Source organism: Labrus mixtus, chromosome 18 (genome assembly GCF_963584025.1).
Source record: "Labrus mixtus chromosome 18, fLabMix1.1, whole genome shotgun sequence".
Classification (NCBI taxonomy): Eukaryota; Metazoa; Chordata; class Actinopteri; order Labriformes; family Labridae; genus Labrus; species Labrus mixtus.
This window is the reverse complement of record NC_083629.1, coordinates 23183354-23205003: the sequence shown is the minus strand read 5'-3', so window position 1 is coordinate 23205003 and position 21650 is coordinate 23183354. Positions and strand designations below refer to the sequence as shown.

The 21650-nt window shown below is 40.2% G+C and overlaps 3 protein-coding genes across 4 annotated transcripts; 2 read left to right on the top strand and 1 right to left on the bottom strand.

Moving 5' to 3' along the window:
- The first annotated feature begins 2234 nt into the window (after window positions 1-2234).
- LOC132993642 (uncharacterized) lies at window positions 2235-3274 on the top strand. Its single transcript, XM_061063576.1, has 5 exons — window positions 2235-2339; window positions 2481-2607; window positions 2728-2908; window positions 3042-3058; window positions 3144-3274. The coding sequence occupies exons 1-5, from the start codon at window positions 2316-2318 to the stop codon at window positions 3272-3274; spliced, it is 480 nt and encodes a 159-aa protein (XP_060919559.1). The 5' UTR covers window positions 2235-2315.
- Window positions 3275-4134: 860 nt separating this feature from the next.
- vps29 (VPS29 retromer complex component) lies at window positions 4135-10291 on the bottom strand. The gene is made up of 4 exons (XM_061062507.1): window positions 10153-10291; window positions 6847-7038; window positions 5900-6135; window positions 4135-4684 (listed from the first exon to the last, which is right to left on the bottom strand). Exons 1-4 carry the CDS (start codon window positions 10153-10155, stop codon window positions 4567-4569), a joined length of 549 nt encoding a protein of 182 aa, XP_060918490.1. The 5' UTR covers window positions 10156-10291; the 3' UTR covers window positions 4135-4566.
- Window positions 10292-11546: 1255 nt separating this feature from the next.
- On the top strand, window positions 11547-20689 carry eif5 (eukaryotic translation initiation factor 5). 2 transcript variants are annotated; one of them, XM_061062574.1, is made up of 12 exons: window positions 11547-11649; window positions 12295-12520; window positions 13805-14084; window positions 14196-14277; window positions 14494-14666; window positions 14825-14936; window positions 15282-15409; window positions 17264-17425; window positions 18459-18620; window positions 18806-18970; window positions 19750-19890; window positions 20232-20689. In XM_061062574.1, exons 3-12 carry the CDS (start codon window positions 14013-14015, stop codon window positions 20328-20330), a joined length of 1296 nt encoding a protein of 431 aa, XP_060918557.1. In that variant the 5' UTR covers window positions 11547-11649; window positions 12295-12520; window positions 13805-14012; the 3' UTR covers window positions 20331-20689. The 2 variants fall into 2 exon arrangements, with proteins under 2 accessions (XP_060918557.1, XP_060918556.1); XM_061062573.1 differs by having other exon boundaries at window positions 11584-11714.
- Window positions 20690-21650: the final 961 nt, after the last annotated feature.

Sequence of the window (21650 nt, the reverse complement as noted above, 5' to 3'; positions counted from 1 at the left end):
TTGTGTTTGAAAGGAGGACAGCGAAGGCAAACGCGTGGGAGTCATTATTTTCCTGAGTGCAGCAACAGGCCTTTATGCTGAGTCATGACTGGCAAGCTGAATTTCAAATGGAAACCTCAGGTTGTTTGAATGCACCACTCTTGCTTATTGCAAATACAACTCTCATGACTGAGAAAATATTATTTTGTACAATATAAATGTAATTAAGTACACTTCTACAGTATATGCATATTTTGATTTCCTTTTTGTCACATGAACTATAATGTACAGTGACATATTGGTGTGGGTGTGTCGAGCTGAAAATTTCCCCTTCTCAGAGAGACAAAGCCATTAGGACTTTATCAGGGTGAATCCCCAGCCCAAAGGAGATCATCCGCCTTTTGGCTGCTGGATTTCCCCTTTAATCCCAACAAATGGACACAATAAATCAATATGTCCCAGAGTTGGAGTTCACATTTCAAGAAGAATGCACTCAAATTGTGTTTAAGGCTGAAAAGAAAATGACACTTATCTACTGACTTCTTGTTATTTGTTTCGAGTTGAGGTTTCTTTCTGGTGTTTTGCTGGCGCTTTAGATAAAGACCAGAGTTTATGAAGTTTATCTATTATCGGGAGGGGAGCCACCCAGAGCTGTTTGAACCGGGAAAAAGCACCAAATACACAAGAAAACAATATGACTGAACGTTCTTGAGTGACAGCCAAGACAAGTAAAAGTGAGGGGCGGTGCCAGGAGGTGGCCAGGGCGATCCTAGACATCTGATTGGCCAACCCAGTGGCAACAGCAAAGTCCTGAAGTAAGATTGGCTGGTTGACTTTTCAGAGACGGGACTTTTGTTCAAATCAACTTTTTTGGCTGTGTTACAACAAGCTGCTGTTAGCTTCCTTTGCATTTAAAAGTAGCCCATTTAATTTGTTTAGAATTTTAAATAGTGACTTTGACTATAAGGAGCGGTTTTCAGTGGGTCACGTTTTTTTTGTCAAAAAGTCTTAGAGGCGCCTTTTTCCACCACATGGCAACCTGCGTGCACATCAATCCTAAAGAGGAGGGGGCGGGGGGAGACAGCTCTCTACAATGTTTTGAATTGGGACTGCAGTACCCATGTTTAACACTTGGGGGTCAGAGTTACATATTGCTCCTTTAATTTTTATTTACATGGCAAACAATGAAGGACGAGACACTTGACTTGCATGTTTCAAGAGCGAACAAATAACTTAAAAATGAAACCAGTCACACTCTGCATATCTGTGTAAAATATATCTGAGAGTTGAATCCAGGATGTTAAAGTGCACGGCTCTGTGTTTGTTTTTTAAATGTTTGTTTTCTGAATCGGATATTTAGCTCGAGCTGTGGGAAAGGTCACACCCACTGGCGTCTTAGTTTACTAATTATCTGGCCTGACCTCCGAGTGGATGGACATGTCTCAGACTGGAGTTGAACTGGCTGCTGCTGTTGCTGCTTGTACAGAGGACACCTGACTGCGTCTTCATCCTCCTACAATGAAAAAACAAGTGACATTTGCAGAAGGTCAGACGGTCTACAGGCTGCATCAGGATGACACTTTTCCAAGGTAGAGTTATACTTCTTATTTCTAGACCACAACAAAAATCATCCTCTAAAAATAAGTTTTTAAACAATTTTGTTAATTCTTTGAGATTATGTGTTTATCTTTTTTCTGGTGCAGGAGTATTGGGATGAATAAGTCAAGGATGGGTAAGTTCAAACACAAGTTTTTTATTAAATATAAACAAGTCGGCAAGAAAGAAAAGGAGAACACAGATATAGATATAGGACTGCGTTGGCTTTAAATAATAAGTCAGAGTTCTAATGTGCATGCTCTATGTCATTGTTAAATAAACAAAACAAGTCTGCTTACATGTGTTGCTCTGAAACCTGAGTCAGGCTTTTTATCGTGTAACTCAGCAGTTTGAGATCAGTGGAAAAGAAAGAAGGAAATCCTAAACCTGAACGTGACCCTGCGTCACGCCTCATGAGTTACAGGAAGGGAGCTCTCTCGTGCTGTTCTCTGATAAGAACCTCTTTGGTTTGTCACTTTAACCAAGACCACTTACCGGCTTCTCCTTTTTCAAACACACGTGTAGCGGATTACTCTAAACGCTGACATCTTCGGCAGCAGGTCCAGCCTCTTAAAATATCGATATCTGAGCTCTCAGCAAACAATGATTAATGACGCACTAAATGTCTGTTTTTCTCTCTCTGGTCGTTTTTAGCCGCTCGTTTGAAAACGCATCAACCACCAGCTAAAAGATGTGAACCTCAGCTCCACGATGTAAAAACTGTACAAATCCCCCAAACAATGACTGCAGGCCCTTTTCTGAAGGTAAAACTGCACTACTCCACAAGCCCTCTGGTCGTTTATACTTCACTAAACGGTCTTCTGGAAGCTTCAGTCAGCCTGACGGTTGAGGTTTGTCTGAGTGTGGATCTCAGCAGTGACCCCTGACCTCTGTCTGTCCCTCAGCACACAGCGCTAACACCAGCTCAGAAGGAGTATCTGTACACCGTCGCAGCTTCCTACAGCACGGCACATGTGCGTGACCTCATTAACCAGCATTACATGAACGTGCTGCACAGGTGTATCCCAACAGGTGAGCATAAAGGTGTTAGTCAAAGACTTGTTTTTGTTTTTCCAGAGTGTTCCAAGTTCTCAGTCGTGATACTTTAGAGGTTAGAAATCATTTCTTTAACATGTTTTTTTTTGTTTGCAGGTCACGACCCTGAGAGAGACGACCTGGTTGTGCCCTCTTCTGTGAACTTACCTGGGACTGAGGGGAGAAGCAAACATCCATCAGGAGTGTTTTCACCAACTAAACACAAAGAGAAGATACAAACAGGAGCAAGGAATCCTGGGAAATCCTCTCTTTCAAATACCCCAAGCAGACAAACAAGGTGGGAGACAGAACTTCAACAAATAAAACAAAGACGATTACAAATCAATTTAGAGCCACAATGACATTTAAGAAGTCCTTTACTTTAAATGCATCATATTTACATCGTTGCCCCCTTGATTTGTGTTTTTCAGAGATCATATGAGACTCAGTGCTTTGTCTTGTTGTGTTCACTGCTGGCTGTAGAGCAGATTTCCCCTCTTGGATAATAAAGTTTACCTTGTTCTTGTTTTCAGGAGGTCGAGTGAAGCTGTCGCAGAAACAGGAGGAAGAAGAGGAGGAAGAGGAGGAGGAAGATTCTCTGAGTGAATGTTTGAGTCCACTCTCTGTGGGAGAACGGGACGATGACACGTCTTCCGATTTGTGACATTGCGATTGTAAGATGTCAAATAATGTGTGCAAGGGAATTCAGTAAACCTTCCAGTTATGATAACAGACATAGTGTTTGTCAGATTAAGGATCTTAAAGGGATCAAAATAAAATAAAAAACAGAGCAACAACACCTTTAGAGTCTTCAGTGTCGTCATTATGTCAAGTTAAAACTTGCACCAATAATGTTGTGAAGTAACGACCCCTAGTGGCAAAGAGGGAAACCTTTAGGAGACATCATTTTCTGGAAATCACGTGTTCACTGCATGGGATCACATCTCATCACCAAAACCTCCAAAACAACCTCTTAATGTTCAAACAATATAAATATTTTATAACTAAGAATACCCAAAAAAGAAACAATCTGTCAATTGTACACACATGCTTCATCTTTTCTTCATAAGACTTGCAGAAGAGACAGAAATCTAAGAAACGAGGCATTAAGTCTTTTCCCTCCATGTTATAAACCTTCCTCTTATCATCATGCTCTAAAAATATCTTTCTATAAACACATTCTCGCTGCACATTTTACCACTTGAATGAGTTGATAAAATGCCTCATTTCTTGTCTGACTTTTGACCAAAACTATTTCTTTAGAACAATTATAAAGTTTATATATTTAGACTTGTTTTGTTTTTTTTATCTTTTATTGATTAATGCATTAAAATCAGTGAAAGGGGCTGTTCCTAAGTGTATCTCTAATATTTAACCACTAAGAACAATGATAATTCAAATACATTTCTGTGTTAAAAATAAGTATTAGTCATTATATGAATACATTCATTTTGTGTTACCTCGATAGTATAGGCTTTCTATTAAGCACATCTTCTATTTCAGAATTAATTCAGACAGTCGAACTTCTGGAGTGAAATTTGATTTTTATTGTGGGGCAAAATGAATGAAAAAAGGCCGACTACGTGAAGCTAAAGGCCTAAAGGTTGTTACATGTACATGACATGACGAGGGCAGACATAACAAAAAGAAAGGAAAGAAAAAGAAAGAAAATGGCACCAAATATCTTTTTTTGATAACACATACATGTGACATTATTGCATTCTCTACAGTTACCAAATGACAGCTTGGTTTCAAGCAACTGTTGATGACATATAAACAATATAATACACAGGTCTTTTAGAGTTAAGTTACTGAACAGTTTGTTACAGCATTAACATTTGTTGGTGACTTCAGGGCAGCTGCTGCCCCCTGGTGGTAAGGAATGAAATGATACACTGAGCCACGCTAACCCAACTCTCCCCCTCCCCTTCCCCCTCCTCCTCCGCACACCTTCCTTTAGGATTTCTTGTACTCGATTCTCTCCACCTTGACGTCGTCACCAATCAGCTGATAAACGTACGTCACCACTGTAGACGCCTGGATGTCCATTAGTACAAAAGAGGGGATGATGTTGCTGTAAGGAGAGAAGGCAGATGTGTTTTAGGTCAGGGCTTTTCCTGCACTTCTGGCCGCTGTTGATTACGGTCGGTCTGGTTCTACTGTTACACCTGTTACACTGAACTTCACACTGTAGGAGATCATCAGCTGCTGCAAATATCGAGGTGTCTTTTTAAAAATGAAAAAATTTCAATGTATTTGATAAAAAACTGGGTTCAGTCGAGGAGGAAATGTTTCCAATGAGGTAGGATTATAGAAAGAAATAATCCAGATTAAGATGAATCCGATCTTTATCCTAAAAAACAACACAGAAGAAAAGACTATCGGCCTTGTAGGAGGTCTGTCCTCTCTGTATGCTGCTCTGTTTAATTGTTTAATTGTTTCTTCATTGCATTGAGGTAACAGATGGAGTCAAGAAGAATCCTAATTAAATCCATCTCAGCACGAAGACCCAAAACTACTCCTGGTGAGGTACTATTACATGAATTTACACACTGCGACTCCTCAACAGTGCTGTAACAAAGTACCGTTGTCAATACGCCTTACTCGTACCTGCACATTGCATCTCATCTCTTATAGTTATGGTGCCCTCAGTGTTTGATTTTACATTGCAGAAGCAAAAGAAGCACGACTTGTGAACAAACTGGGACACCTCCACATACACACACATGAAGATGGCCCCCACCGGGCCCGAACCACCGCTTTTAAAGGTGTTAGTTATTTATTTTGACCATATATAAACTATCATAAAAACAGCTCTTTGGGTTCAACATATGATTGAATCACTGCCATTTTATCGAGACGCAAAATAAGAAAGCCTCGAGTAAATATTGTCATCACAACCTGCAGAATAATTCAGTACGTTGTGTCTGCTTTTTGATTGTTTCTGTCTGTACTGTGTAACGCTGGTGATTAACTTTAGGTTACAGAGGTAACCCCGGTTCTCAGATAACATGAGTGAGGTTTCTCAGAATAGAGCATACCTAACATTTTGGCGAGATACTGAGCGAACGTTTGAAAGAGAACTAGAATTCCATGTTGAGATATAATCTGAAAACGTATTTCTTCTTAGTTGGTGTAAATTTTGTTTTTTAATAAGACACTGAAGCTCACAGTGTTCCTACTGAGTTTACGTTGTAAGTATGAGAAGAAATCTTGTTTTAAAGTTAGAGCAACATGCACGTGTGAGAGAGAAGTGGTTAGCCTTAATTAGTGTAGGTGAACCCTTTACCATTCCAGTGCGCTGTAGGCTCCTGTAGCAGAGCCTGGGTTGATGTAGAACTTGTTTTCATTCTCGAATGCCTCAAATTTGTGCGTGTGCCCGGAGATGAGGATGTCCACATCCAGCTGTCTCTGGAGCAGCGCCAGACTGGCCATGTCACCCCAAGGAATCACCTGGTGGCCGTGGATGAGGCCGATCTTAAACTGGCCCACTGTCACCACCTTCTGCTCCGGGTAGTTCAGGTTCTGAGGGGAAAACGTGTGTAAGTAAGATCGTGCACTTTTTCTTGGTGATCTACCTGTGGAAACTGTGATATATTTTGGCATAACTAGTCAAAGGAAACAGTAAAAAAAATTAAAATTTTTAAAAAAAAAAAACAGTTTTAAAGGATTTCAGTTCTTCAATGTGGCTGTTTCTAAAAAATATGAACCAGGCAGGTTAAACTGAAACTGCAAGACGGGAGCTATTAAGAGTTTCATTACTATGTAATTAGGTTTCAGTTCTAACAAGAGATCCATTTCCTCTCTCTTTGCCGTTACATAAATCATGTCCTTTCCCTCCATGTAATTTAATTTAAGCACCTGAATCATATTCTCCTACCTACATTTAGAGACAGTTTCATTTCACAGAATGAATTCATCTCTAGCATTAAAGAAACCAAGTCGCTTTTTTTTTTGGCTATTGCATTTGGAAAGGAAAGCTATAGAGCGACAGGACATGTGGGGGGAGAGAGTGGAGGATAACATGCACCAAATAGCATCAGGATTTGGAGTCAAACCTCCAACAAGTGTGACAAAGACTGTAGCTTCTGCACCTGCTCTACCAACTGAGCTCCAGCACCCCCCATTTCTTATTTTTGTTGTTGGGTGGAATGAATATGGCAGGGTTATTTTCAAGGGTTATTGGGGCTACTAATGAGGCTTTTGCCCCTATTATGGTTGTCTACAAATACACACCTCGTCAAAGTCTCCTCGGACTATGTGGACGTCTCCAGCGAGAGTCTTCAGGTAGTCATAGCTCTCCTTGGTGCAGAGGTTGCCTGTGCAGAGAATGTGCTGGATCTTCCCGGGGACTAACAGCTTTTTGAACTTGGCTGGGAGGGTGTTGCACCGGTGGGGGATGTGCAGGTCACCTAACACCAGGACCAACTGATAGCATTGCACACATACACACACAGACAGGTTAGGAGAATTCAGACTGCTTGATGTTGATCTTTGAAAAAGTCAGTGGGCCAAGGATGGAGCCCTGTGGGATGCCACTGGTGAGGATGCACACATCATAACCACAGTACTAAACTTAGTTTGTTAATATTTAAAAAAGATATATATAGTTCAAGATCAGCAAAATAGTTATGCACCCAAACAGTTTACTCCAGAGCAATTCCATGATATGAATAACCAGTCTTAATTCATAAAGCTCTATTTGGAAATAAGCAATGTTTGTAAGAAGCAGAGTAAATTGAGTGTCTGAATTCAAACTAGATATACATTTTTACTTCAAATAAAAGAACAGGCCATTATTGGAAAATCTCAGCACAGCTTGATTCCAGACACTCAATTACACATGTAGGACATGAGAGCAGCTTATTTTTTCACACAACACAAGTCATCAGAATCAACCCTGTAACTCCACTGAGAAACAGAGGGATACCTTTAAATGTTAATATGGGTAGCAATTAACTACTCTGGAGAGAAACATCCATTTCAAGGTTCTTTCCTACACTCTACATCAATTTAAAACATCAGTTATAAACAATGATAGCTGTTGAATTAATTAAAGTGACAAACACAGTTTGTGTATCATCAAAGGTTTGTTACAATGACTCGTCACAAGGATAGTTTGTGATTTCTGAATAGGAAAGAATCCGTTCACAAAGTTTCTATACAGGTTCTTGAAATATTTCATGGGAGTTTTAGGATTCCGTACGTACTTATTCATGGATTATTTTGAGTAGATAAGTAAAATACGGTTATCACGATATCTGATATTCAAACTTGGGATATAATTCTGGTAAAAATCAAACAAAATCGATACCTGTTTCGATACCACAGCAACAGAATACAAGTCCGTAGGCACCTGATATTAGATGGAGTGTTTTTAATTACTAAGAGATGCATGAAGAACCCTGCACACTGTCTAAATTGTACAAATATGAGTAATATTGTAGTACCACAAACATTGCAGCAGCTTTGGGTTAAAAGCATGACAGAAGAGCTGCAGTTTTTAAAGAGCTTTGGTGCTTTCTTTTAAAAACAATCATTTAAATCTGGGACATTGTATCATCAAACCTGTGGTATTGAAAAGTATTGAAATGTTGAAAACCTTAAAATATTGCTTTTTGTTAAAAACAACAGCCATGAGAAGTTGTCATTACAGCATAGCTGCCTGCTGGGCTCCAAATCAAAGCATTGCAGTTGATTGAATTTGCTTAAATAGTGGCTTTGGAACCCAGACACAGCAGACCTCTAGAACAGCTACGCAATCCCATGTTAGTGAGCCAGGTAGAAAAGTGAGCAGAAAAACAGGGATCCGACACAGAGCGTGGGAACTTACCCGGTGACCAGACTGGTTGATTGAAGATGCGGGAAAAGGAGCGGGAGGAGGAGAGAGAGTGAGATAGAGGAAGGCAGGGTGTGCGTGTTGAGAAGGACATGAGGCATGATCAAAGATTGGGGGAAAAAATACAAAAAGAAAAAAGGGTTGGGACAAGAGGGGGAAACTGAAATTAGAAATTAAAAAGTGAATGGATTACGTGGACAGATATTAATGGTTCAAAAACAAATCAGAAAAGTTAAATAACAACGTGGTTGAATCGATTGTTATTGTTGATGGTTAGTGACAAATGATAAAGCAGGTGTATAACTTTGCACTGACTTAGTGAGCGCATGCAAGCCAACAAAAGACTGTGATGAAAAATCAACCAGTGATGAAGCTTTAAACTGCACCGAGACGAGTGCTTAGAACAAACTTTGTGTTTCAAACTACCGGAGCACCAGTAGTAGTGCTGGACAGTAACAAAGTTAATTTACTTATTACATTTAAAAGAGAAAAGTCGTACTCATGACTCTACTACATTTCTATGAATCTTCTCGTTACTAACGATTAATGCTCTGAAGATAGCGGATGGATTTTCTTGTCTTTTCCTAAATCTGATCCCAAAGACAATAAAATGTGTTCTTGTAGTTCTGCATGTTGTTTGTCTGAGTGGTGTTGCCGTACCCGGACGTCGTGCATTTCTCGGGTTTAACGTTGAGCAAACAAAGAGCAAAATATCACTCAGCTCAGGCAGTTAATTTAGTGGTGGTAACGATGACTACGTCAGAGAAGGATGACGATTCTCCACCTGCTCTCCCATGGCCTGTGTTTGCAAAGTGAAAGTTTTCTCACTGTGTGAAGCCTGGCTGATTTTTTTTTTTTTGGTTGTTCCTATTAATTTAGATCTGCAAATCTGCAGCATGCACTCAGCATGTGAAACTGCACTCATGCATTGTGAAAAAACAACTATGTTTTTTAAATTAAAAAGTAATTTGCATACTCTAGTATTTTTTAAAAGCATGTATTCCAGTACCTTAACTCTAGTAACAATTACACTGAGCCACTTTAACTTGTATTGGGAGTAATTTGACCAGGAGTATTTACACTTTGACTCAAGTGAGGAAGTCGACCTGCAGTGTGAAGCACAGTGACAATGTGTAGAAGGTGAAAAACTGAATGGATAAATTCATAGATAACGTAGTTTTAAATGTTAATGTTCAAATTCATCTAGTATCTTAACTCGGGAATCGGTGACAGTGAAAGTTGAGGTTAATAATTGTGCTGTAACACCATCAATGCTGCACTGGAAGAGTAACACAAGATAAAGTCCCTGTTAGCATATTAGCATCGCAAGCTAACTGGTTGGCAAACAGGAAAAACAAGTAGAAAATATCGTGATATAAATTAAACACACGACAAGAACACGAAATGAATAAAGATGACAAATCAAAAGAAATCAGTGCAAATGAAACGAGGGGGTTTTTGGGGGTTGCTTTCGGTTTTTTGAATTTCATTTTTTGGAAACTAAAGTGTTCAGCTGTCATGTGATCGTTGATCCATCTCGGAAAGAAGCTTCAGTAAAAACCCTCAAATTAGTGGCCGTGAAACCTTCGTGTCGCTCCTCTTACGTCGAAAACTAGTCTAGGATGACATCATACAAGCGGAGCACTCGACAGGCGGTCTGTAAATGTCGGAAATTGAAGCATTTTTGCCCGTTTCATACTCACCATCTTCTATTTTGCTGTTTCTGCTAGTCAACTTGAGGAAGCGCCTACGCACGTACAGCGTCAAGCCGTCAGCCAATGAGAGAAGAGAACACTAGCGTAGGCGTCAAGCTAGGATTGATACTTCCTCTGTTCCTTTCAAAATAAGATGTGCTAAACTGTCAAGTATTAGACGTAAAGTATTGAAACAAGAAGGCTTGAAAGGCATCCAGTATTATTAATAATTGACGTTGACGTTATTGCCCAATGATTTTATTGATGTTACGTTTGTTGTTTTTATTTGATTGGTGGATTTACGTTATTTTAAATGTAATGTGATGTTAATATTCAAGAGTCAGCCTCTAGTTGGACACTTTAATGACCACCTCAATTTACTTAAATAGCACCTTTAATTTAATGACTGAATGTCTGTTTTTGATAAATCTGCACTATCTGCTTTTTAAAACATTGCTGTACACATATAAACAACACAACTTCAGAAGGTCAACACTTTTTTATTTTTTTATATTCAGGTCTAATTACAGATTTTATAGGTTTATAGGTTCTTATTTAAATTGCAAATATTTGTATCCCTGCACGGGTTATGTACATTTCTTGTTATAAGTCTATTTTTAATTGCTCAGTTTAAGTTTGATTCATCTAGGGGTATTCTTTAAATCTTTTTTTCAGGTTAATATATATGTATGGGAGGGGGGGCATCGGTTCTGTGGTTAATTTGTAACAAATGTTTCATGTCATGTACGTCTTTATAACCTGCTACTGGATGCTTTGAATTTCCCTGAAGATCAATAAAGTATCTATCTATCTATCTATCTATCATATTGACTTGTGGAACTCTATTTATGTATGAATGACTTTTGTACAGTAAGTTAAATGTCTTCCTTGATGTACTTGTTTGTGTTGTATGAGATGAACTGTAAACTGTGTTATTATGTTAATAAAGTGTATAATAAAGAAGAGGAATCTGATAAAGTCAAACTTTTGAGGCAAAAAGTTAAAATGTGGAGAATAAAGTCAAAATGTTGAAAAGTCATATTGTCAAGAAGATATTTGAAATGTTGTCGATTTCGAGGATAAAATTTAAATGTTGAGCAAAAATTCGAAATCACGAGAATAAGGTGACTTTTTCTTTAAAAGGATTAGGGCCAGACATGAGAAACAAATAAAGATAGGAGAGAGGTTGTTTTTCCCCACTATGCACTTTGAGGAAAAAGGTTGAAATGTCAAGAATAGGGTGAAATACAAGTTCCAGAATACAGTCGAAATTTTGAGGAAAAAATGTCAAAATGAGAATGTGAAAAAAGTCGTAATGTCGAGAATAAGGTGACATTTTGTGTATTCTCGAAAAATCGACCTAATAAAAAAATATATATTATCAATCCTGTTCCTTACTTTGAAAAGAAAGCCACCACCGGAAGTTAATGATCTATACGTAACCGCCAGCTTGACGTTTGTCAGTTAAAGCGACGTGAGTAGCAGCAGTTGGAGAACATTCGAGAGGTAAGATGCGCAATAATTTCATCACATATCCCTCAACACAGCCTGACATGGATTTCACATCGATGGTGATTATTTAACACTGAAAAAATGTAGCTAACGAACCGATGTTAAAGATACTAACTCAATCCCGTTTATCGTTCCTAACCCGCGTCGTCGTCAGCTTTCGGCTAAGTGCGTTAGCTGCTGTGGTACGTTCAGAGGGGGTCCGGCTATTTCCTGGAGCTCCGAGGCTGTTTATGTAACGGACAAGACTACAACAGCGACTCTATATTTAGTCGTGGAGTTTACTCGTATCACCTTGAAGGGATCACGACACCTCCACGAAACGTCTTTTAAACGCCAACACGAGTGTTTTTTGTTTTTTTTAAGGGGGATTTGGCGATGTAACACGTGTAACGGTAACTTCGGTCAGTCAGCTCGTAGCCGTGAACGCCACATATCTGATTACATATCGATATGACGGAACGTTCGATAGTTGCTATGACGTTATAAATGGAACGTTCGAGAGTTGCTATGACAACGGCCACATTCTAAAGAAACACCCGACAGTCCCACCTGGTGATGATGATGCTAACGTTAGCGGTTTTTTTTTTTGGGACTGCAGTTTGTCGCTCTGGAGATAACAATACCCCTCTTCTTTCAAAGGTCCCCAAAACCCCGAGGACGTTCCAGATCACCCCCGTTTGTCTCTGAGCCTGGCACCTGCACTGTTTGGACGCTTTAGGGTGTTTGACTGTGCATCTTTGAGAGCCACATATCCATCAAGAAGCCCTGCTGCAATCAATTCTACACCAGCACCAGCTATCGACCACCGTTCACTGCGGCTCTTGGACGATCAGCGTTGTGTTTATGTCTTTGTTTTGCGAAAACGGTAAGTTTCATGACATATTTAAGTGTAAGACAAACATGCTTGCGTTGTGGATTTATTTTAATTTTGTCTGTCGTCAGCGTTTATTGTGCAATATGGCATGTTTTCTGTTGCCACTGTATCAAAATGGCGTCTCCCAGTCCCGTCACTCGTGTTTGCAGTGACTGTATGACGCACTCTGCACCAAGCAGCCAGCTAAGCTAGGTTAGCCTCCTACTGAAAATAGGCTCGACCTCTGCCCTTCTGAAGCAGCTCAGCCCCTGGACACTGTCACACCAGTTGTGATTAATTTTCATGTCGAATCACACTGACACGGCTGAGAAAATAACGTGTACAGACAGACAAGCTATTTGGTATTAAAGCCGTCAGCAGGGGGATAGATGTTTGGCAGCTGCTAGGCCTCCTGTTTTTGACCTAATAACAAGAGAAGGCCTTATGCGACTAAAGCCAGGGGCCCTCATGTAAGACAAAGGGCTTTCACAAAACAATTTTTGCACGTATATGCCCACAAAAGCTGCCAGTTTACTGGCCGGGGGTTTATTTTTATTCTTCCGGCTAATCTGTCGTGTTTGTTCACTGTTGGATCACATGGATATTTGCAGGATTTGATCCCGTCAGCAGTATTTCTGAGCTCAGAAGGCTTTGCCCAGTCTTTTTAAACTTGTAATCTATCTGACAATGCAGTAATATATATATATATATATATATATATACGCCAAAACTTGTTTAAATTGAGACATTTCTGTTTAAGGAAGTCTGAAATATCCCTCAGCTGTCTGAGAGTCTCTGGATTGACATACCTGTGTCCTAACTCAGTCCAGGCTGGTGTTAGTCATCAAGAATCATCATTCAGCAAAGGAATCTATTAATGATGTTGAACCAGACTAATTACAAAATACACAAGATAATCAAATCAGGGCTGTAAATCCCAATAAGTACGACTAGCCTGAATTACATCTTCAAGTTATTGATATCGCCTGACCAACTGTCAAAAGGTCAAACTTTTAGTTTGCTTAGATGGCCTGTCAACAGGAATGTTGGAAACCAGATCAGAGACTCAAAAAGTATCAACAAGTACCGGTACATATCATTTAGTAATTATGTGTGTCAAACAGCTTTGTTTAAAAAGATGTCCTGGAAAAACACCATTTCCTGCTGATAAAAAATGTATAATGTAAAAAAAAAAAAAAAGTTACACAATTTTAATCCTAGTGTCTATTTATTCAAGTAGGCTCCACCTGTATGCTTTTTGAATATTAATGGGTTTTCGTCCCTCTCCTCTTTCAGAGCTGTTGCGCAGCCGTTGGAACCTGTGTGGTGGAAATCTAGCCTTCAAGCAAGGAGCTTGCGGCCACAGCGGCACAGCGTTTTTCATGTCAGAGACCGAGCGCGCTTGCAGTCGTTTATGTCATCCCCTCTTTTCCAGACAGAAGATCCCGAAAAATCCCCAACCAAGATCCTTTTATCTTACTGATAGTGCTAACATCCAGCCACAATGTCTGTCAACGTCAACCGCAGCGTGTCAGACCAGTTCTATCGCTACAAGATGCCCCGTCTGATTGCCAAGGTAACGCACTGATGCAGATTTCTGCGTTTGTTAAAATAGTTTCAGATATAGAACACAGCTCTAACCTCTTGGGTTTGGATGTTGATGGTCTGCATGTTTTTCTTCGTACAGGTTGAAGGCAAAGGCAATGGAATCAAGACGGTCATTGTCAACATGGTTGATGTTGCAAAGGCACTGAACAGGCCTCCAACATGTAAGTAACACTCTGTGCATCACCATGAACTTCAGGTCTTTGACAAATATTGACTCATGTCATTACTTCAGTTTCTTTCATTAATAAATAATAACTGACAGGCCATTCACTTTTCTATGAGTTTACCCACCTATAGCTTTTGTCTGACAACATGCTACACTCTTGTTTTCCTCACTTCTCTTCTCATCATTGTGCGTCTTCTGATCTTCTCCGCAGACCCGACCAAGTTTTTTGGTTGTGAACTCGGTGCGCAGACCCAGTTTGATACCAAAAACGACCGTTACATCGTCAACGGATCCCACGAGGCGAACAAGTTGCAGGACATGCTTGATGGGTTCATCAGAAAATTTGTGCTGTGTCCCGAGTGTGACAACCCTGAAACTGATCTGGTTAGTATTTCACAGCATCGGGAGGGAGGGGGGGATTAAGAGGGATAACAGAGGTTTCTTAAGGTTTAGATTAGCTAAAAGCGAGATCAGGTATTATTAAAGTATTTTTTCTAATAGGGATTTTGTTTTAAATAAGATTGAATTTGTTTTTCTTGAAGCATATCAATCCCAAGAAACAAACCATTGGCAATTCCTGTAAGGCCTGTGGATACCGCGGCATGCTCGACACCAGACACAAACTCTGCACGTTCATCCTCAAAAACCCACCAGGTGAGATTGAACTCTTTCACGATTCACTTACTTCTGTTTTCAGAGCTTGTATCCATTTTTTTTCTGGTGTGTGTTTGTTTTTGTTTCTTCTCCTACAGTCCCAATCCTTCAACATCTTTCTGTATTTCTCATTTGTCTTCCCCCTTCATCTTTCCTTTCTTCATTTGACCATACTGCTGGGGTTTTCCCCCCGTCAAAGCACTTTGTTAACTCTGTTTTCTTAACCTACTATATCCATAAAGTTAATGTATAATTATTCAGAGTTGATCCTCTTGGCTTAAACACAGCAGGAACTTAAACTCATGCAGGAATGTTAACCGCTCCTTTTGCTTCTTGAAAAACCAGAGGCTGAGAGTGGATCCGCGTCAGCAAAGAAAGAGAAGGAGAAGAAGAACCGCAAGAAGGACAAGGAGAACGGCTCTGGAAGCGGAGAGGCTGGAAACCCAGACAACATCGACGCGCCTCAGGCTGTGGTGGGTTTCCCTCCCCCCTCACATGATGCCCTGATGGCCTTTTTGAACCAATCAGAGACTAGATCAGGATCGGTGGTCTGTTGGACCAGTTTGTGTAGAAGTTCACTCTTAAGTTTGGGTGCTAAGGCGACACCCATCCCTCCACTGAAACCAGTATGTTTGTAACTTAAGTGTGTCATTGTTTGGATGCACCATGGTGGCGTGAAATTCATCCGAACTAGAGAAGTGTAACGTCCAAACGAACCAAAAGTTAGTCGCAGAAATGACGCTTAAACTTCATGTGACTATCAGTGAAAAGCTTTTTTGTAATGCTATATTGTTAGAGTGCTGCCTCTGTGGTCTAGTTTTCTCTGAAAATGATTTTTCCGGCTGAAAATAACCTGTGTCGACTGCCATTAATCCACAAACCAAAAAGAAGTGCATGTAAAATATGAATAAGCGGGACACTGGTAGCCTAGCGGTTAGTGTGCGCCCCCCATGTACAGAGGCTTAATCCCTGAAGAGCAGGCGGTTCGGGTTTGAATCCAACTTGTAGCTCCTTTCCTGCATGGTTCCCCACTTTCTCTCTGACTCTATCCACTGTTCGATCTCTGAGAAATAAAGGCATAAATAAATGTAAAAAAAAAAGAACATATCAAAAAGCATTATGCTAAGGTGATCGCTAAAGTTTACAGCTAGTGTGAAATACCAACAGTGACACTGAGTGGCTACAACAAGGTCATTTTGTTCTCTATTATTCAGAGGATGAAGTGATCTCTGAGTTCACAGAAAACAAAAGCTGCGGTGAAAAAACAAAGCCATCACATATCTAAGTGATGTAATCTGTCACAGAGAACGCACTGCTGATCCTCCAAGTCATCCCGCCTTTCAAAACGATCACCATGACATCCGTATGTTACAGAGGACTGAACACCTACAAAGAGCTAGATGTAAGATTGAAGATGTAACGTCGGCATATAAAGTGCTAGTGTTGAGTAAACTCTGACTTATAAATTTAAAAATCATGTTCAAACTAGTCTGCGTTTTAACTTAGCGGTACGAGCACATGTGAGAGTTTCTCAGCAGCTCGTCACACAGCCTGGAGATCGTTCCTGGACATGTTGCACCTTATTTGCTTACTGTTGGAACTTTGAATAACCACAAGACAGTGATCGGTTTTATCAGCACACTGCGGAAACTTTACTCCAAATTGATTTTCTGCTGAAGCTTCTTTGACTCTTGAACACAGACCCCTACTCATTTTTTTTGCTGTCTCACTGAGAGTCAGCAGGCATGTGGTCCAGAGGTCACTGAGTTTGTTGTTGGAACAGTTCAATTTAGTTCAAACAAACCAGGAGGTCCCTCTGTACCAGTGTTTCTCCCTGGTCACTGTAGTAGTACTTCGTCATCATGGTTTGTTCTAAATCAAGATTATCGATTAGTCCCCGCTGAAATAACACCGATCAGCAGTAATCTTTCTACTGGTATGTCTTTATCAGAACAATCAGTGGACTTTCTTTATTTCTGAGATCTCTGACAAAGCAAAACACTGAGGAGGAGTCTCAGTAACAATATCTTTAATATCTATTTAATCCTTGTTTCATGGCTCTTTTGCTCGGTTCAAATCAGATTGAACTTTATTTATCCCGAAGGAAATTATTCTGCCAGATGGAGAATCTTCAGAGCCGTCCTCCTGAAATTATCTCGATAATCTTTGTGATGAAGCTGTGATCTCTTTACATTCTATCGCTTAAATATCTTGTTTTAGTTTTTAGTCATCACTGCGTTTCCTTTTAATCAGTGTATCCACAAACCAGCAGTAAGATCTCTTTTCTTTTAAATCGCTGATCTTTCTTTACTCTGATTGGTTGTCAGGATGGAGACGACGATGATGAGGACTGGGCGGAGGAGACTACAGAGGAGGCGCAGCGGCGTCGAATGGAGGAGATCAGCGACCACGCCAAGAACCTGACGCTCAGCGAGGACCTGGAGAAACCTCTGGAGGAGAGGGTCAACCTCTTCTACAATTTTGTCAAAGTAAGGGCTCCCTGACTGCACATTATCTTACACGAGACTTTATTCACAACACCAGTTTTGTGTTCCTCTCCGTGTTCCAGGCTCCTTAAAAAGTCTTAAGTAATACACGTTTAATTATAAGGTCATAAAGTCGTATGTTGTACTTGTGAGGCTTTGATTGAGACATGAGTACTTTTCAAATCCACACAGTCCAGTCAGTGTTTTATGGTTTTTAATCATTCTTTTTTGAGCGTTTGCTTGTTCACATGACAGTTCATGGTATTCTCAGCAGCACATTAGTGACACATCCACAAACTCCTCAGAAGAGAGGAGAATGATGGAGGGATGCAAGATTAAGGAAATCTGGCTTTAAGAAGAACAAAACAGGGAATGGTTGGCAGAGGAAACGTTGATTATGAGGCCACTTGCAAGATTTGTTTAAAAAAAAAAAAAAGTATAACGGAATCAAAGCCGATGAGTCCCACATGGAATCTGGGGCAAAGAGATGTTAGTTTTTCTTTGTGTGGCTCTTACAAAGTCTTACTTTTTATTTTATTTTATTTATTTTTTTTTTTTTGCAGCAACCTTAATATCATACGCATGGAGATATAACAGTGTAGTTTGGTTAATCTCGGGTCGTTGAAGATGAGTTTGAAATGAATTGATGACATCCATCAGTTTGTAAGGTGATTCAGAAAGAGAAATTTCTTTAATAAAGGAGACACTAGAGTCGACAGAAGATCCTAAAATCTCACATCGTCTGTCTCTAATAAAAAATCTGACGTCAGTGAAGCAGTAACCAAGGGTTACCGGGTAGTAGACGATCACTCACACTGAAGTATTTAACTTTTTCATAAGAGTCGGTCTGAAAAAAGGAACCACCTCTAAGAGAAAACCAACACCTTGATTCTAGACATCTCCACGTTTCTAAAGGCTTGATTTGTATTCTCTGTTTCTTTCAGTTACACACAAACGATTTGGGATCATAAAGTTGATTCTTACATTTTGAACATCGGGGGGCTTCTATTGAACTCTGCTGTTTTTCTATTTCCAGTATAAGAAGGAGAGTAATACCATCGACGCAGCTGATAAGGAGATCTTGGCGGAGGCGGAGCGTCTGGATGTGAAGGCCATGGGCCCCCTGATCCTCAGCGAGCTGCTCTTTGACGTGAACATCCGAGACCAAATCAAGAAGTACAAACGCCACTTCCTGAGAGTAAGCTTGAATCACTCTATCTCATGATGATGGAAACTGAAACATGTCTCCTGCACCTGTTAGCTCGCTGTATATCAAATGTCCCTTTGTCTGCCTGAGACGTGTTAACTCTGTTGTTCCTCTTTATGACGTGAGTGAGTGATGATTGTCTCATGACCTGCTTCCTGATTGGATCTCTCCCTCAGTTCTGCCACAACAACAAGAAGGCTCAGAAGTACCTGTTGGGGGGTTTCGAGTGCGTCGTGAAGCTGCATCAGGTCCAGCTGCTGGCTCGGGTTCCGCTCATCCTCAAAGACCTGTTCGATGCAGACCTGCTGGAGGAGGACGTCATATTCGCCTGGGCGGAGAAGGTGGGACTGAGCGAGTGCAGACATCATTATAAAAAACTATTACATATTAATATAAGAGTCTAAAGCTCTGTGATGCCGAAATCAAGTCAAACTTAAATCGTATGTGGAGCAGCCTTGAGACGTGAGACGTTATCAGCAAATGTGGACCAAGTTTATCAAACATTTAAGTTTGAGTTCCTAAGAGGACATGACGACTTAGAAAACACAAAATGACCCCCGTGTCTGTGCTGAAGATCTACTAATATTAAAACGTTTATGAGACATCAACACTGTCTTTACTCTGGAAGTACCTTCAGTTTATGCAGAATTTCACAATAAAAGCGCCCGGCACAGAGACGGGGCATTTTGGCTTGTTATTAAATGAACTCTCTAAACTACAGGAAGCGTTTTGCTCCTGCTCAGGTAATTTGCAAGTCATCTTAACCATGTTAGAGCGCTTTTTGGTTAGTAGAAACTAAATTTAACGTCTGTGAAAGGTTTTGTTTTTCAAAATAAATGTCCATGCTTAATACGTAAATTAGCCTTTATAATAAACAGACCTGTGCCCCGCTCTACTTATGAGCTCTGACTCCAAGCAGCAATGTTTGTATCGCTAATGTTTCAGACATACTGCAGAGTTTAAGCTTTTAATTTGGCAGATTTTAAGAGGAATAAAACCTCTTTAACTATGGATGAAGAGATCAAAACAACAGAGTGTTTGATTGGGTGTACAACACGTACTTTGTCGTCTTTTGTTGGAGCTTTGTCACAAACCCTGACCTGACTGTTTTCTCCTCCAGGTTTCTAAGAAGTACGTCTCCAAGGAGCTTGCCAAAGAGATCCACGCCAAGGCGGCTCCCTTTGTCAAGTGGCTGAAGGAGGCCGAGGAGGAGAGCGAGGGCAGCGAGGAAGAAAAGGAGGAGGACGATGAGAACGTCGAGGTAACGGACGGATCACTTTGTTTCAAAGTGTTGTTAATATGTAGCAACTTTAATCATTTTCTATCTTTTATTTTGTGGGTTCATCAATCAGTTTTTAGACTTTTTCAAATGTTTTTGAGCCTTGAATTATTGTATTTATAGTTTACCTCAGGGAGCGCCATCGCTACTTTGTTGTGTTGAACCTCAGGCTGACTCTAAAGCTTCGTATTATTATTCATATTTAAATGTTCAAAGTGTTATATTTCTGACTCTGAAGTTGTAGTCTCAAACTCCTTGAACAGTGTAAATGTAGTTTTTTTTTTTTTTTAACTCTGCTGTTATTTTGTGTTTGGCCTCCTCAGGTGGTGTACTCTTCCTCCGCCCGCGAGCTCAAAGTGGAGACTGTGAAACCAGACACGCCTGAAAAAGAGGAGGACGACATTGACATCGATGCCATCTAAAAGACCCGGATGATGATGATGAAGATGAAGCTTTTCTTGTGTTGTGGCTTTGGCTCACGATGCCCTGTACGACCTAAACGGCTTGCCTTTCCCTCCTTTACTCACCCCCCCGCCCTCCTCCTCCTCCAAGCCCCTCCCCCTGCTTCGTGGCATGACTTAACATAGCGCTTTACTTGCTGCACATTAACTCTGTGATTTTGAGATGTATTCAGTTGATGAAATGAAGTCGCTTTGGGGATTTTAATCATGGGTGTTTGGGGAACATTTTGACTGCACATTTCTTTCTTCTTCTTCTTTTATTTTATTTTTTTGGTCCCTGTATTTTTCCAGTCAATAAAGAATGAATGTTTTGCTATCCACCACAGTCCCAACCTTTTTCTATGACGCTGTTATGACTTTCCTCATTTGGGTTTCTGCAGATATGAGACGGTTTTATTCTCTAGATTTGCACATGGGAACACTTTCAGTTTATTGAAGATGGTTTTGTCGAGTCTTAAGCGTTCACATCAGAGCTAAATAATTAACTAATAGACGATAACTTCAAAATATGGCACCTTAAACTAAAGGAATCAGCGTGCACTTTACGCTAACACTAACCTTAAGTTATTCAGTTTTCTACTAATCCTACATTTTATTTAAATGTTGATAAAGCTACTCAGCCGTGTATTAACAAATTGAAAGTGGTGCCAGCTTTTGCATCAGGAATATGAAAACACTAATTATAATAAACATGTAGTGTTTAGTCACGTTTTTTTGATTTTAAGTTTCTGTAAAAAGTCTTAAGTATATTGTTCATGGTGAGCTTCTAAGATAATAGAGTCTTTCAAAAGAGGGCGAGATAATACTTTTTTGGGGGGGAGCTGGCAAAGCAAGTTTATCCATAAAGCACCGTTGATACATCGAGCAGTTCAAAGTCCTTGAAACAACATTAGAAACATTTAGAGCAGTACAAGAAATGACATGACTGAAATCAGACATTGAATCACTGAATATATTAAAACAAGATCCAAAAGAAAGATGACACCCAGACACTACACTTACTCTTATGTGTCTCCAAAGTGCGTCTTAACTCGGGGAGTTTCAGGTCCTGCAGCAGGAGGATTTGAGTCTGGGGGAGCTGGTCTCTGAATGATCTTAAAAACAAATTTGACTCTTCTCCTCTGTCGCCCCCCGGTGGTGGAAACTCCATTTGATCTGCAGAGTCCCTTTGCACCTTTAAGAAAAAGCTAAAGACCCAGCTCTTTATGAACACCTACAACCTTAATGATATGGGTGATGATGATATTTAGGATGGTTTTGATGCTGATTAGAACAGCTGTC